Raw genomic sequence first — 17,529 nt, 5'->3', positions numbered from 1 at the left:
TAGAGCTGAATTAAAATAGTTAAATAGGTTGGTGTAAGAGATAGTAAATGACATATTTTTACCCGATTTCTCAATTCAGGTTCTTTCATTCAATTTAATAGAATATAAGAGTAACTTATTATTAAGTGCTTATATTAAATATGTTACCCTTTTCATTATTTATATCAGATAAGAAATATTATGATTTCATGTTTTTCAATTATTATTAATTCGATATTTTTTCAAGTTGTAAATGTTTACTTTAAGATTTTGAAAATAACTGGGGATAAGAAATTATAACGGTTACAAAAGAGTCAATTATAAATCTGATCACGTAGAACCAGCACTTTGACCAGGTTTAAAAAAAAGATTTAATTGAAAACATTTAATTTGTAGAACATTGCAAACTGATAGGCGGATAAACTGGTAAATAACTGATAAACTCAGACTGACTTTAAGTGAGATGAAGTCTTAACGTTTCAGTAAGGGATTCACCGATGACGTTTGTCAAGGAAATGGGAAAATGCAGTTTACTGGTCATGTCGTTTACGGATCGATGTCCAGATTTCAAGCAAACAATTGTCAAGAGTGAAAATATGCTGATGCTGAAAAAATTGTGAGCCTCATATTTCCACATTTCTAAAGATGGAGAAGAAAAACCCGACCAAATTATATAAGAATAATGTTTTTTGCAGAGTGAGAAGCGTGACGATATTTGTCTTTATTATCTCCAGAAGAGTTAGATTGTTATGACCTCATGAAAACGCCACAATGTCAATACATTTTTTGTTTTTTAAACATTCTGTCTTTCAGTGCCTAATTATTATTCCGTTTCATTTGTTTTTTTTTCATTGTTTATATCCTGCAGCGAAGGGTTACCATAATCAAGTACTTATTGTAATTCTATGAACTATTAACTCACTTGTTTACTTTACCATAATAGAGAATCTCTCAAAGTCTTAAGATTAAAAAAATTGCGTATTGTCTCAAAATCAAACATAAATGTGTGTTTATTGGTATAAAATCCTGAACAGTTTACCAAACAGACACTGTACACAAAACCTTAGCAGTGCCATTCTTCGTATCTGTGATGTTATGAGTATAGTAACATGAGAACTACATTACCCAGCATGCCACAGCAGTTAGGAGCATACGTGGAAGCCCCGCCTGTACGTCAGTTCTAGGTAGTCATGCAGGTAGCACAAGAATGTTTACATGTTAATAAAGGATCAAGTTAATATTAACAGACCAGATATCACGCCTTGTCTGCTTATTGAAGCTAGAGCAAGACAATACAGTATCTATATGAATAAATAAATAAAACCATGCCAATATAATGCTTAAAAGAGACACCTTCAACAGTAGTTATCATCTAATGTATTTATTTTTGCATTGCTTTGAAGATTCATTTAAATGTTAACAACACGTATATATTAATCACATTATAGAAAGACAGTGGCACTGTTCATAAAACTTTATTTACATAAAACATCCACACAAAAAAGGAACAAACAAACCAACTTACCCAAACTATGAAATAAAAAACGAATATCTCTGTCATCATGGTTTTCTGTCCTGCAATGAATTGGTTAGACATGGGTTCTTCACACAGTAATTCAATGTTGTAGGACTTTCATGGAAGTCCCCAAAGTTCTCCATCAGAACCAAGGTCCACCATTTCCTTATCGTTGGAAGGTCAGACTGGAAGACAAATATGTATTTGAAGAACTCAAAGTTTGTTTAAAAAATAACAGAGGTTAATATTTTCATTTGCACATACTGCTGTGAAGTTGTACGGTGCCGCAAGGCGTACTAAAAAAACCCCCAATAAAAAAGATAAATTTGAAACAAGTTTAATGATAAATGTGTTAAGTGGAACCTGAATTTGAAATAGTTACAACCATATCTCACCATCAGCATGTACGCTCCACAGTCAAGCCCACCAATTTGTTGTGGAATGTGCTAGATAAATATAGTAAAAGTTATATATATTTAAAAAAAAAGAAAGGTAAATGATAATGTGAGCTTTACCACACTTTTTCTTTTTCCAAACCTTGTTTTGCACCAGCTGCCAGGATATACTTTGGATGTGATCTTACTGCAAAGATAACAGATGAGTTTGTTAGCATGGTATGAAAACGGCCCATTTGATTTTTAGTGCTGAACACACACCAAAGAGTATTAATAAAAAATTAAAAAAAATTAAAAAAAAAAAGTCATTTAACTACGTGAAAACACTATGAAATGACAGTAAACATTTAAAAAAGCGAAAAACATTCTCATATATGTAACCGGAAATGACGCGGCAGCTTCTTCTTCGACTACTATTTAACGATGGTTTCAACCACCTGTTTGAACGCTATCACCGACAGTTTGGAAGAAGAAATAAAGAAAAAATAAGAGATACGAAATATTGGTGAGATATTTACGCCGGTATCAGCATCGAAGACGTGTCATCCTTCTACTGCTGCTGAAAATGCACCTGTAAGTGTTTGCATATATAATATATATATATTTATACATATATATTTTGTTTACAACTTCACTAAGATGGCAGTCGTTTAGGGTAGATGAGTGCCGTGTCTCAAATCACATACTTGCGTAATCAAAGTTAGTATTTTTAGTGCGTAAGTGTCTCAATTCTTTCTTTTTTTTTTTACAAATTTTATTTTCATTTCAGACAAAAAAGACAGTACAGAGTAACAAACAAACAAAAACATATATATATATATATATATATATATATATATATATATATATATATAGTAAATTATATTATATATGTAAAAGACAGAAAAAATTAAACCAACAGGACAATAAGAAACATCAAAACAAGAAAAACCAAGTGCCAGACCACAAAAGAAAAAAAAATAAGTTAACATTTTCAATGCTGCAGAAAAAAAAAGAAGTATTTACAAGGAGGTCAGAGAGTTCACAAAACTCCCTCTAGAGGAACAGCAACAATAGGTGGCATATGCTTCATTGTCATTTCCTGATAGCGTCCAGAAACGGTCCCCAGATCTTGACAAATTTCAAGTGTAAATTAGACATTGTGTATCTAATTTGTTCCAGATACAGGAGAGAAACCATATCATTGAGCCATTTTTTGAAGGAAGGTGGAGATGGTGACTTCCATTCACTCAGGATCACTCTCTTTGCAACAACCAGAGAGAAAGCTAGAGCTTGTTGCTGAGTGCTGGATAGATTAGAGGTTGATTCAGAACATCCCAAAACAACCGAAGCACCGGTCTGGATCACATTCTCCTTGTATGCTTTAGAGAAAAAATTGAAAAACTTCAACCAATAAGTTCTTAACCTGCAGCAAGACCAGAACATATGTCCGAGTGAACCCTCTGACGTTGAACAGCGATCACATGAGGATGGAATGGCAGGGAAGATTCTGTTTAGCCTTGTTTTGGAATAGTGGAGTCTATGAGCGACCTTAAATTGAATTAATTGAAGCCTTGCATTTAACAGAGTTTAATCCGGCTCAATCCCCTCGTCCACACATCGTCTGATATTTTTTCGCCCAAATCTTTTCCCCACGACTCTTTAATATGCGACGAAGGGACCGCCTTGTAAAATAGAGACACAAGTATTGAAATTAAATGGTTTGAGGTGGAGGATTTCCTCATTGTATGATGAAAAGTATGTTCTTTTGGCAAACCCTCGAAAGACTGAAATGATTTGCTGACAAAGTTCCGGATTTGAAGATATCTGAACCAGTGAGAGTTCGGCAAATTGAACTTTGACTGCAATTGAGCAAAAGAAGCAAATCTACCGCCAAAATACAAATCTTTGAAGGAACATAAACCTCGCTCAGACCACTCACTGAACACTGGATCCATCCGTCCTGGTTTAAAAGAAGTTTTATGGCAAATAGGTGTATAAAGAGAGTGTTCTGACAAGTTTAGGACATTTTTAATTTGTTTAAATATTTTAAAGGAATTGAATAAGATGAAATCATTTTTTAGAACTCTGAGCTGAGGAATAGTATTTGAGAGTAAGATAGAAAAGGGAGAAGTATTGAAATGAAAAAGTGCGATGTTAGTTTCCATAAGAGGCCATGAGGGGGCAGATGCGTCATTTGGATTTAACCCAGATGAAAATTGATTCCAAAAGATCCAGTTTCTAGCGTTGCATGCCCAGTAATAGTGTCTGAACACTGGAAGAGCAAGACCCCCATCTGCCTTGGATTTCTGGAGATGTGCCTTACTTATGCGAGGAGGTTTGTAATTCCAAATAAAAGGTACTATGATTGAGTCAATTGTCTTAAAAAATGAGGAAGTGAGAAAAATAGGCACATTTTGAAAGAGATAGCTAAATTTGGGAAGTATAGTCATCTTAATATTGTTAACCCGACCAACAAGCGACAGTGGCAGGAGCTTCCATTTGTTTATTTTATTTTTTAATGCATTAATCAAATTTAAAAAATTGAATTTGAACAAAAACTTGGGTTGTCTTGTGACATTGACACCGAGATAAGTAAAATAATCTGAATTTATTTTAAAGGGCAATTTAGTCAAATAATCTGGATCCAAGTCCTTCGAGAGGGGCATCAAAGTGCTTTTGTCATGATTAATGGTAAATCCAGAAAGCTGGCCAAACTCTTTAATGAGATCAAGAAGGGATGGTAGAGACTCTGTTAATTTTGAAATTGTCAACACCACATCGTCAGCATAAAGGCCAATTTTAGATGTTACCTTCCCACATTCTATTCCACATATTTGGGGACAGGATCTGATCGCCACAGCCAGGGGCTCCAGTGCCAAAGCAAAGAGCATCAGAGAAATACAAGACCCTTGTCTGGTCCCTCGATTAAGATCGAAAGGAGTGGATTTTTCGTAGTTGGTCAAGATACAGGATTTAGGATGAGCATAGAGAAGTTTTAAAATAGTTATACATTTTTCGCCAAATCCAAACTTCCTTAGCTGCCTAAGTGTCTCAATTCTTAGTATGCGAAATGTAGTGCGCCATGCACACTAAATTGGTGTACTAAAACGCCCACAAAACTGAGTATGGATCGATGGACACTATCTACCTTAAATGGCTCCATCTTAGTAAAGTTGACGTTGTAAACAGAAGTTACGTCATATATGCATATACTTACTGGTGCATTTAAAAACAATAAACGACCCGTTACACACTCTGGATTGTTCATCTTTCTCCCGACGCAAAGTATAAGACCCGAGACGGAAGTTACGTCGTGTTGGAGCGACGGAAGTGTCTCCGTGTTTTAATCGTTTTATGAACCATTGGTGGTCAGACAGTTTATTATCGTTTGTTGAGTGTTGTGACCTGGAGGCCACATGCTCATGAATATACTGAAAGGCCGTAATTATTAAATGTTGTCGTCATTTTATCATTGTTTCTGTCATTAATTGTTTGTGTTGCAGTGTTAATAAACAGACTTAACTGTAGAATTGCAGTATTATGCAACTGGAATTATCAGCCTAAACACGTTTCCCCATTGTCCTACAACCCTGTTTACAATTGAGAACAAAAAGCAATATAGGAGGGTATATTCCAACAGTATTATGTTAAGAGAACAAATCTCAATAATATGAAAATTAGAAAATGTTTATTGCCAGTAGTGTTAAAAAAACAAGATTTTTTTTTGTAGTTATTATACATTATACAAATTTAACAAATAAAAATGAAATGACTCGTTCAATAAAGTGGGCATATGTACATTTAATAATTGATTTAATTGATTAAAAAAAAAAAAAATCGAAATGAAACCTAAATAATTACTGCGGTGTTTATGATCTGAACTACAGACAAGTTATTGAAAGGGGAATATTCTAACATTTTTGTTATTTGAAAAGCGAATTATTTCAGAACTCGAATGTTTCTATTGCATTGTACAGTTGTGTGTTATTATTAGTAAAACAGCTTCAGCCAATCAGCGGCTTCGTCACATTTATTGATCATCATCTTTTTGTCAACATAAATGTTTTATGTGTAGTAAAAAGTATCATGCAAATGTAACCAACATGGAAAATGTAGGGTTGATAGCAGTGTACCATCAGTCCAGTAAATAAAATAATTATGGACAGAAGAACATTCATCCACCTCACACACAGTAGAGAAAATAACTATTGATTGTCTCCTATTCTAAACTATTATAAAAATATAAACAAAATATACTTCCACAAAATATTCAAAAAACAAAAATAGCCTCCTTGGCTGGAACATGTACCGTCTTCAGAAGAAAAATAATATTGTCCATTTGTGGTGCTGGCCAGCAAAATAAAAGTGAACAGAGTGAGTATCAATCTTCAAATACTCAAGTTTGTCCTGGAAGTAGTTGTGGAACAGATGTTTACTCGTCCTCCTTCGGTGACAATCAGGAACCAGCAAAGAATAGGTGAAGTTCTAGGAGTGACAAGCGAGTGTTTTCATTTAAATGCAGGAGCGATGACACACACAAGTGTCTCAGTCTCTGAGCCGCTGAAGCATCTGAACACCACGCGATAACAAAGTATAAAGTTCAAGAAATCTTGCGCGTCTATTGCTAAGCTTACGGTAAAGACGCTGAACGCAAGCCACCTGATACATGAGACCACTTGAAAATTGCAATAAATTAACAGTAATAATGTTTTATGTTGTATTTATTCAACCTGATGCAATCCTGTTCTATTTTCTTTGGACTAAATGATGATATCATTTATTTATATTTATTATGTTTCCATTAATTTATTTTAACCAACAATACGAATCAACTAATTTAAATTGTGTTAATAGCGCTATAGCGGAAATGTATGGGGTAAATTCAAAAGTTATATCATTATAATCTGTCAATAACTACACATTTATTTTAAATATCATATAATGATAATCATATAATAAACTCTTTATGAAAAATTCCACTGGATTATGATTCATGAAGACCTTGACGGATAATAGTCAAGGTATTTGGAGAGATTTTACTGTTGAAATTTGAAATTAAGGATGAATAAAAATTAAATAAATAAAAAAAATCCTTAAAAGCTTAGTGAAAAATTATATTAAACATAATTATGATTCATGAGTACCTTGACCACTATCCTGGTAAATTTGGAGAGATTTTACTGTAGAAATTTGAAATAAATGATCCTTAAATACATTTATTGTATTGTATTGTCTAGTCATTAATGACCAGGATAGTAAGTAAGTAAGTAAGTAATTTTTATTTGTATAGCGCTTTTCCAGACCAGGGTCACAAAGCGCTTAAACAATCAAAACAATACTCAATAAAGTATATACTTTAAAGGGCAAGATATGTTTCAAAACTTAGTCAAGGTCATCATGAATCATGTTTTTTTTAAATATAATTTTTAAAATGACGTTATTTATATATAATGACTTTATTTAATGATCATTTATTTCAAATTTCTACAGTAAAATTACTCCAAATGTACCAGGATAGTAGTGAAGGTCATCATGAAGCATAATCCAGTGGGATTTTTCACTAAACTTTTAAGAATATAATTCTATGATAGTTAAAATAAATGTGTTTTTTTTACATATTATATAATGATATGACTTTCAAATCTACGTCAAAAAACAGAGTTTTCCGCTATATCCGTATTAACACAATTGTTGTTGGTTAAAATAAATAAATACATAACATTATAAATATAAATCAATTATATAATCATTTACTCCAAAGACAGTAGAACAGGATTGCATCAGGTTGAATAAAAACAACATAAAACATTATTGCTGTTACTTTATTGCAATGTTCAAGTGGTCTCATGTATCAGGTGGCTTTCTGCGTCATTACCGTAATCTTAGGAATAAACGCGCAATTAATTATAGTGTGGGCTATAGTGACGGTCACGTGATGCAAAAATGATCTTCGTCATCCCGACTCAATGCGTCTTGCTTAGCTTCAGAAAAAAAGGCGGAAATGGTGAACATCTTTGAAGAACAACAGATGTAAGTTGAGAGTGGGCTCACATTACACGGAGTCACAGCGCAGATTGGTGGATTAAAAGGATGTTTTTTTCTACAAACCGACCCAAAAGGACGACAAATTGTAAGTTTTCTGATCTATATGATTACAAAGCAGGGCCGGGTCTAGACAGGCATGTATGAGGGGGCAGCCACAAATCTTGAGGGGGCATTGTGCCAGGCCCCCTCTTGCCCCTGCCTAGACCCGGCCCTGTTACAAAGTCCTGTTTAAGCTTATTTTAAATGATTTTAAAATCATGTTTGAAATTATTAACGTGAATATAAATCAGTAAACATATCCATATCTTCCCCTAAACTACAGGAAAGAAGAGTTTGTAACGTTCTTTGTTTGTTAACCCTAGAATCTTTCCTAAAATAAAGGAACAGATTCAAACCACCAGGTATTCTGCTGCTAAAATGAAAGAGAGAGGTAAAAAAACAACCCATCCAAACATCACTTTAACGTTTGCAACAGCTTTATTTTCATTTTCCTTTTAATAAAGAGGGTTGATTCAGCTCTCGCTAGAAAGGTTGAAGTGGCAGAGATAAGAAGGGTTTTGTTCAAAGGTATTGGGGCAGCGCAGTAACAGAACAGAGAAGGCAGTGCTATTAAGAGAAAAACCAACACAGCGCTGTTGATCGTCTAACTCTAACTGCATCATATCAAGATAAACTGGCTCTGTGGTGTACTATACACAAGGGAAATGGACATTTACAGAGCCTGCACTCTTGTCTGGCGAGGTCTAGGTCAACAGAAATAAAACTTTTCGATAGTGGCAGGTGCATGGATGCAGAGCCATGGTGACAGCCTGTAGAGGGCAGAGCATGCATGAAGTTGAATTTAGTCTTTGAAATTTACATTACCCACAATTGCTTATTTTCTGATTGACTCAGATGTTTGTGTGGAATGTACCTAAACACAAAAACCCCGGTTGAAAAGTCTCTGCGGCAAACCCCAGAAAACCTTTACCAAACCTACTCCCAACAGGGTTTTTGCTCAACCAGTTAAAACCCTTAAAAAAACGGTTGATTTGCGTTCATACTAGGCTTATTTCAACCAGTTAAGCACCTCTAGTCTATTCAATCATTCAAAACATCGCTACTGGGACGGTGAAGTACAGATAGAGTTGCTCTTTATTTTATTACCAGGGTAATAAAATAACATTATTTAGTGGCTGACATTTGTACTATCAGTCTCTGAACACCAAACCCTGCAATGCTATGTGTGGTTTATATTTGCTGCAAACCAACTGCTTTTGGTATGAGTCCGGGCATGCAGGGTTGGACAAACAGCTGAGGACTGGTTGCATGAAGTAAAAACAATTGACAGTTGCAGTTCTTCCCTGATACGAATGTCTCAATGTTTCTCATAATTAAGCCGCAAACACTTCTCTGTGCTCTGTCTTTGAATCTAGATGGACCTTCTGGTTATGATCCTTCCGCTGATGTTCCAGTCTTGTGCCTCTGGTATGTTCTGAGTGTTGTTAAAATGTTGGTACAAATGTGTTTCATTCTTGTTTGTTCTCCCACACAGTGCTCTTCACCGTTGAGTTAGAGAAAGGAAGATATTACTCTAAGTTCAGGGATGTGGTTCAAATGGGTTGCAAGTTCCAACCCATCCCTAAAGATCCTTTGAAAACCATACAGCTGTCGTGGCATCAGATCACTCCTGGCATGGAGAGGGAAGTATACAGGATGGAAAATGGAAAAGAGCGTTTTCAGCCAGTAAACTCCCACTTTGGAGGGCGAGTCAAGCTTCTTCTACCCCAGCTGAACGAAGGATGGACTAAGTTGGAGGTCTTTAAAAACTTAACATTATATCTCACAGAAAGTCAAATTTGCAACATTGCTGTTTATTATCACACAATCATGACTAACCTTTAGTTTTCTTTGTTTTATCTTTAGCTGTCAGACCTTCGAATAAATGACTCGGGTGTTTACCAATGCTTGGTTCAATACGACATATTCACAGACTACAAGGAGATGAATTTATTTGTCGAAGGTGAAAATAACTGCATGTTGCTGTAGTTTGTTTACTCTTTCTGTTCCCTTTAAACATGGGATCTTGGTTTTTAAACTTTTATCCAGATGACTTACAGTAGAATTTCTATCTTTTTTCTCCAGCTCCGTTTACAAACGTAACCAAACGGATCCATTTGTCAAGAGACAAACAGCAGGTCAACCTAACCTGTGAGTCAGAGGGTTATCCTGCAACCTCCGTCACATGGACTGATGTTCAACACCGACCAATCAAAGCCAGCACCTTTACTGAAAAAACACCAGAACAACTCATTAGACTCGTCAGTCACATTGTCGTCAACTCATCCCAAGCCAATAACTACACGTGTCGGTTCAAAAAAGGAGTCTCCTCTGCCACGTTTACCATTCCAGGTAAAAATTGTATTTTCTTGCTGACCTAAGGTTGTCGGAGCATGCCTTTTATAAACTGTCTATTTCAAAACCTAATGAAACGATTGAAATGAGCAACAAGAATGAACATAATAAAAATCAAAAACAAGGATCACAAGAAGAAGGGAAGACGTGGGGAAGGGAAAGATCGTTTTAACCACCAGACAATGAGTGACATTCGCTTGGTTTTTTTGGTTGTCTTTCTATAGTTTTTGCTAGTTCTGAACAGGCGAGCATCAGCGGTTAGAAGCCTTACAAGTCAATGTTTTTTTTCCTAAATATCATTGAAACACATACAAAACTGTTTGAAGTATTTCGCTAACAGACAGCAGCAAACAAAACCCAACAACAACCAAAAACTGCATACGACAGACTTGCAAAGAGAAGTGAAGGTAAGGTTTTTTTGGCAATAAATAAAATAAGCCGTTTGTCTGCCTTATTTGTTGGTTGGTTTTAATACCTTTAAATGTGTTGGTTGATTAGCAAGATTACTGGATCATTTCATTACTCACATTAGTTCTGACTTTAAATAACAAGTCCAATACAAATTGGGCAGTTGGAGCTAGATTGACTGAATGGTTTGCCCTGGCTTCCATTTTGGACTTCATCAACGTCTCGCTAGCATTTTTAAGGTGACTCTTAAAAACAAGTAACTGACTCAGATTCCACACAGACATATTCTGCCCGAAACTGGAGATCACCCACCAACGTTTCCTAACACAAATCATTTCTGTGGCTGGCTAAACTGTGGTGTTCGATGAGTGCAAGGCAAGAATCCATTACTTAATGAAGACTAAGGACACTTACTTCAGGCGATTGAGGACAGAGTTGGAGGACTTACAAGACAAGAAGGTGAGTAGAGCTCTTTACATCTGAGTTACATATGCCTGTGTAGTAAAATGTGTATCTTTACAGATCTTCGGAGGAGACTAGATAGGAACACATGAGTCACTTCACATGGAAGTGGGTGAAGAACACGTCAGACCCAGATCTGACTTCGTGACCCTGTCACGTTGAACCTCCAACACATTCTCATCTCATTAACTCTGAAGTGGATTTACCTGAAGTTTCAACAGTATGATCCAACAACAAATGGTCAACTGGAGTTAACATTTTACCTTCCCTGGCATTAGCTGGAAAGAAGTGCCTTTGTTGGAGAACAAACATACACCTGCCAACAACGATGCTTCAAGAACGAGGTTAGAGGGAGAATGGTCTAATGGTGTCAGGTGATGGAAGCAGAGAAGAGCTTTGAAGATAATACCATACATGCCCATTGTCAGCGCAGATAAATGAAGGGGGGATTTCAGAGGAGAATCGAAACCGCTGTTAATGTAATTCCAGTCCAGCTACTCACGCACATAACACGACTATAACAGAAAGCTTTCTGTTGGTCATTTTAACCACAATGAGCTTCCTCTTCTGTCTATCAGTGACGCATTCTTTGTTTGTCTCGGCTGTTGCACTATATCTGTTTTGCAGAAGCATGTTTCCTTCACTTGAGAATGATTAATAGATTAGTGTTGAAAACCTAACCTTACCTAACCTTTTCCAAACATTGACACAAGTCTTATTGCTGTCAGACATTGGGCGCCTGAATATTGATGGGTTTTTTTTTAGCTGCTCACATTAGTTACATGTTGATTTAATGACTTTACAGAAACCAACCCAGAGGCTCGAATTGATTGTTTGTTTGTTGGGATTTTCAAGGTTTTCTAAATGGTTGTTCTACGTAAGTGTTCCTGCTTGTGTAAATGTTTGTGAAGATTAGACTTAACTTTCTTTTTCATTTTTCAGCTTCTTTCCAGTCCACATTGAAATGTTGTTTTCACTGGTTGAAAGATTAGGGTCTACACAAAAGCTAAATAAAGTATGACATCACAAGCTCCCTTGAGACACAGTGCTGAGCTGATCTCCATTGGGTAAAATTCAAAGTAATGGATCGACCAACCAAACTATCACCGATGGCAGACCACGTGACCGATCTGTAAAAGCTCGGCCATGTAGCTTGTATGAGAAATATGACGGTTAAGTTGCTATAACCCTTATTGGAGCTACAATGAACTCTTTTAATAGTCGACTAATCACCAACCATAAACCCTTGTGTTATCTTAGGGTCAAGGTGACCCGAAGACCTGAAAACAAATGTGTTTGTGATATCCCAAAAAAAAGAGCTAAAAAAACTTGAATGTAATGTTTGTAATGTTTGTAATGTAAAACTTGTTCTGAAGGACGTGACTGAAAAGAACAGAACCTTGTTGAATCAGTTATACATTTTGAATCTACATGTGTGTTGACAATAATTCAATTCAATTCAATTTTATTTAAAGTGTCTTATCATAACAAAGTTATCTCAAGACACTATACAGTTGAAGTTGAATAATGTCGCCTGATACAAAAAAAATGAAGCCTTAGTTTTGTCTTTCAGAGGATCTCCAAACAGACCAGGAGAAGGACAACATACGTGTCAGAACCAGATTTGTGGGTTCCGCTGCCACACTTACAGTGCTCATTGTCGCTTCGCTGGTGTTACTTGTTGCAGTCTATCATCGTCGTAAAGGTGAGAAACTACCAAACCAAGTTTGTGATTGAGAGAGAGAGGGAAAAAAACACCATGATGAGAACACAAGGGTGCTGGGCACAAGACTCCTTGTAGGCCATGAGTTATAGAGTCAGTGAACTTTCTCCTAGTACATTCCTCAGTCCATGGTTGGTTGGCGTGTCCGGGGGAGTATAGATTGGTATTACAGCAATTTGTTTGGGACAGGATGGGACTTTTTTTTTACATGGGTTCCCACAGAAAGAACTGAGAGACACATGACACACCTCTTTCCACGGCTCCCCTTACCCAATTATTTGGGTGGCAATTTGTTTTTGAGAGACCAGCTGGCCAGATAGATGCCTGATGAGAATGACTATTCAAATATTTACTCCCAGATAATATATTACAGATATCAAACCATGTTTTTTATTTGATGAATTCTCACACTTTAAATCCACGCCTGAAGCAAAGAAGAAACTCAAGCTGCACACAGGATTTTCATTCCGAGCAGAGAGGAAGTAACTTCCCTGAAATTGGATCCATAATAATTCTTCAGCAGCAATTACAAATGCTAGTATGTATTTTAAACATCAATACGTTTGGTCTGGTTTCATTTGAAATGGGAGTAACTTTGAGAAACGCCTTCTTCATTTTTCAAATTTAAATTAACATTTCTCTCAGGTGTGTCCCTTTATATGGTCAAAAAACCCCGTAAAAACCTGTGATGGTAAACATTGTCGAGAAGTGCAGCTGCTACCATCTGCTCCTATTTGTCATTGTTTAAATATTTACACCCCCGGCTTTATTCCTGAATACATCTGCCACAGTGTCATGGCAACAAATGATAAAATTGCAGAAGAATCCTGTTGCACACACACACACGTACACACAAACAAATCAACACGTCTACATTTAACCCACTTTATCTGTGTGGATCTTTTTGTTACATTAATATATTTGTATAAAATGTATTACCTCGTCAAAGGAGGTTTTTCCCCCAATCTTCTACTGAGTGTTGTGTCGGGAAGTGCTTCCACCTGAGCTAATGGCTTCAAATTATGTATTTGGTATTTAAAGAGCTACTAATGTGAAAACCCGACTCTCCTGACTCACTCACATGTTGTCTTTCTCTCCAAGATGCAGTAAGTTCCTCATCATGACCATTTTGAACTTATTACTTTATAAAGTTCTCCCCTGTCTGAAATCTCGGCGAACGAGAGGTTACGAGAGCAATATGACGTAATAATGGTCTTCGCTCCTGCTCCAGCTAGCTTTGTTTGTACAACGAGTCCCTTCCTGGATTAATGACATGCAGTGACAAACCTTGAAATTTGACCAATCACAGCAGACTGGTTGTGGTTATGGTAAACAAGATTTAATCAGAAAAAATACTAACCGTTTTTAGGGGGCGGGGCTTAAGCACATTTTTTCTAAAGTAGATTTTTCAGGATATAAAAGTGAGGAGAGTGATTCCTGATTATACCTCCTCAATATCATAAATTAAGTGGAAGTGGGAAGACAACCTTAGCCCGCATGCTAATGCATTCTTGGGTGAGTGATTCCGTGGACGACCTTCAAGATATCGACCTCAGCCCCGTCCATCTTCTCCTCTACGTTGACGCCTCTGAGACAGAAGAAGACTTGCTTGACACCATTAAGAGTCAGCTTCCTGTCGAAGAAACGTTTAAACGAGACGAGCTCAGGAGAGTGATGACCAGTAACACTTGTCTCTTGGTGTTGGACGGGTATGAGGAGGAGAGTTCAACGCTCGATGATTCACTGATGATGTTTGTCAAGGAAATGGGAAAATGCAGTTTACTGGTCATGTCGTTAACGGATGGATGTCCAGATTTCAAGCAAACAATTGTCAAGAGTGAAAATATGCTGACGCTGGAAAAATTGTGAGCCTCATGTTTCCACATTTCTATAGATGGAGAAAAAAAACAGAAATATTACTTAAATCCTAAAATACAATATGTAATGAACTGAGAGTTCATTCAGAAATGCAACTAAAACATCCTGAAGCCTTAGTTAAAACCATAGAGATAAATATTTTAATTAATAATTAAAGCAATGTCAATAGACATACTTTTACCTTACTGACTTAGAAGTTATTTCAAACAATTATTTCTAAAAATGTCCCACGATCAATAGTGCAATAGTCCAGTGTCTATGCTGCCTCAGCTTGACTCTGTAGATCAAACCCCTTTTGCCGAAGAGCTTCATGACCTCTATGACGCTCCAACACTTCTCACCTCCTGCGGACTTGCTGTCTATAAAGAGACATCTGAGGTCCCAGGAGAAGATCCTTTATTGTCGACCTTAGGAAGTATGCCTCGGCAGAATTTGGGTGAATATCACTTTGCTCATCGACTCTAAGGTGAATCTGTGTTAAGTTGGTCATGCCAGTGATGAAGGAGCCGCTATCCCAACAAAGAGTGCTCCTGTGTCTACTACTACTTCTACTACTAATTATACTACTTTGTACACTCCCACCACTACTTCTACTACTAATTCTACTACTTTGTATACTCCCACTACTACTTCTACTACTACTTTTACTAATAACTACTACTTCTATAGCCAATCCGACTACTTCTTCTACTCCCATTATTACTTCTACTACTACTTCTACTTCTACTACTAATTCTAGTACTTCTTCTACTTCCATTACTAATACTTCTTCTACTTTTTTCTTCTGTTTTTCTTCCGTTTTTCTACTTTTCGACATTATCACCTTTCTCCCTTTTCTCCTTTATGCCATTATTTCAACCGTTTCCACACATTTTTACTTTGAATACTAATACTTTCAAGCACTTCAGTTTACACATTCAGCAGATTCATAATTCACACTGCATTTTCATGATTTAAACTAAGAGGTTTGATAATTCTACATCCATTCGCAACTCTAATCGTTATTCAAATATTCTCAAGAATTACTATCATCACTGTATCTCTTTTGACATTCCTGGCCTGCTGCAGTGGTCAGTACCTGTCTAGAATGGTCTTAAAATGAGGAGCTGCTGACAAAGAACGGATTAAGTAAAAGAGCAATTTTTAACGAATAGGGGCAATTTTTTTTATTCTTAACTTTAACACATTTCCAAAGTGTATGTATTTATTTGACCTTTTCCTCAGCTCAGCTTTTATTATTAAACATGTATTCCTTCTGCCAAGGAGGTAACGTAAGTAAGTAATATATTTAATATAAAATTTTATTTAGAGCACTTTTAAAGTGATCAGTGTTTTCATGTTTGTTAGCAAAATAAACCGAAGACGTATAATGAATAGATTTCAATGAAAATGTCAGGACATCAGGGTCGAATCTGTAAAAATATCTAAGTTTATGTTTTGTCTATAGATGGCAGTACAAGATAAAAAGAGTTGAGTGTGTGTGAATTGTGGGTCACTTTTTGTTTGCAAGAATATAACAACGAATTTGCCTAGACTCAGCTGTCTCTGAATCTTTCTTTACACCATAAACATATATTACACCCCTTAAAGGTTATGAAATAAATACATTTTGTGATCTCGCGATATTTTCGTAAGGGTTCCGTAGATTCTTGACCGCTGCCGCCACCTAGTGTCTCATCCAGCTCATTGCTATAAAAAAATATAGTGGATTCCAAAATACAATGAATAAAACCAGACATTAGTTTAACTACATTTATTTAAGATGTTAATATATTCCCATACAAGCGCGCGTGCACACACAAAAACACTCACGCGCACGCGGAGAGTTAACCCCGTCGAAAAGAAGTGATCGCTCACGCGCTTGGCTCCCATTTCCTCTTTTAACCTGAAGCTCACAGACCAAAGAGGCAGTTTCATCATTTGGTAATTAATATTCCGGAGTGGAAACAGTGGAGCATCAGGAAACAATTCTTCAATAATGTATGGATGTAAATGTGCACCAGGTCCACACACACAGAAACACACACACATCACGTTGATCTTCTCTTCTTCAAGATCAGGTTTCAGACTGTGAACCTTGACATTGAATGGAAGCACTGCTTGATGATATATATATATATATATATATATATATATATATATATATATATATATATATATATATATATATATATATATATATATATATATATATATATTATATTATATATATATTATATGTATATTATTTTCTTGTTTTTTTTCAAATGTGATTTAAATATATATTTTTCCAATTTCCAACAGTTGGTTTGTTTGAAATAAAAAACAAAAACAACAACCTCGTTGTATAACGATGAGCTACTGACATCTAGTGGTCAATTGCCCAAAATTCAATAAAGATTAACCATGAGTTTGTGGCTCAACGTGCAGAAGATGAAACATATATGTTATTATGCTAAATACGCTTAATTAAATATGTAGAAATTACGTTTTAGAGTACCAACATATTCAAAATTAAAAAATAACATTATTCACATTTTATTCCAGTTGTATTATCTCACAACTTGTGAAACAAAAAAAAGAAAAATCGACTAGAGCTGAATTAAAATAGTTAGATAGGTTGGTGTAAGAGATAGTAAATGACATATTTTTACCGGATTTCTCAATTCAGGTTCTTTCATTCAATTTAATAGAATATAAGAGTAACTTATTATTAAGTGCTTATATTAAATACGTTACCCTTTTCATTATTTATATCAGATAAGAAA

The 17,529-nt window shown here is 35.8% G+C and overlaps 1 protein-coding gene across 6 annotated transcripts; it reads left to right on the top strand.

Moving 5' to 3' along the window:
• Positions 1 to 7,841: 7,841 nt before the first annotated feature.
• LOC148079643 (programmed cell death 1 ligand 1-like) lies at positions 7,842 to 16,306 on the top strand. 6 transcript variants are annotated; one of them, XM_087791281.1, is made up of 8 exons: positions 7,843 to 8,002; positions 9,333 to 9,384; positions 9,452 to 9,714; positions 9,823 to 9,919; positions 10,042 to 10,308; positions 11,000 to 11,178; positions 11,242 to 11,525; positions 12,755 to 12,884. In XM_087791281.1, exons 2-6 carry the CDS (start codon positions 9,333 to 9,335, stop codon positions 11,068 to 11,070), a joined length of 750 nt encoding a protein of 249 aa, XP_087647407.1. In that variant the 5' UTR covers positions 7,843 to 8,002; the 3' UTR covers positions 11,071 to 11,178; positions 11,242 to 11,525; positions 12,755 to 12,884. The 6 variants fall into 6 exon arrangements, with proteins under 6 accessions (XP_087647404.1, XP_087647409.1, XP_087647407.1 ...); XM_087791282.1 differs by having other exon boundaries at positions 12,742 to 12,881; XM_087791278.1 differs by lacking the exons at positions 11,000 to 11,178; positions 11,242 to 11,525 and adding an exon at positions 8,280 to 8,347 and having other exon boundaries at positions 7,842 to 8,002; positions 12,755 to 16,306.
• The last annotated feature ends 1,223 nt before the right edge of the window (positions 16,307 to 17,529 follow it).

The sequence above is a fragment of the Callionymus lyra genome, chromosome 5, assembly GCF_982586985.1.
Source record: "Callionymus lyra chromosome 5, fCalLyr1.hap1.1, whole genome shotgun sequence".
Taxonomy (NCBI): Eukaryota; Metazoa; Chordata; class Actinopteri; order Syngnathiformes; family Callionymidae; genus Callionymus; species Callionymus lyra.
Note: the sequence above shows the minus strand (reverse complement) of the source record. Positions and strands in the feature narration are given on the sequence as shown.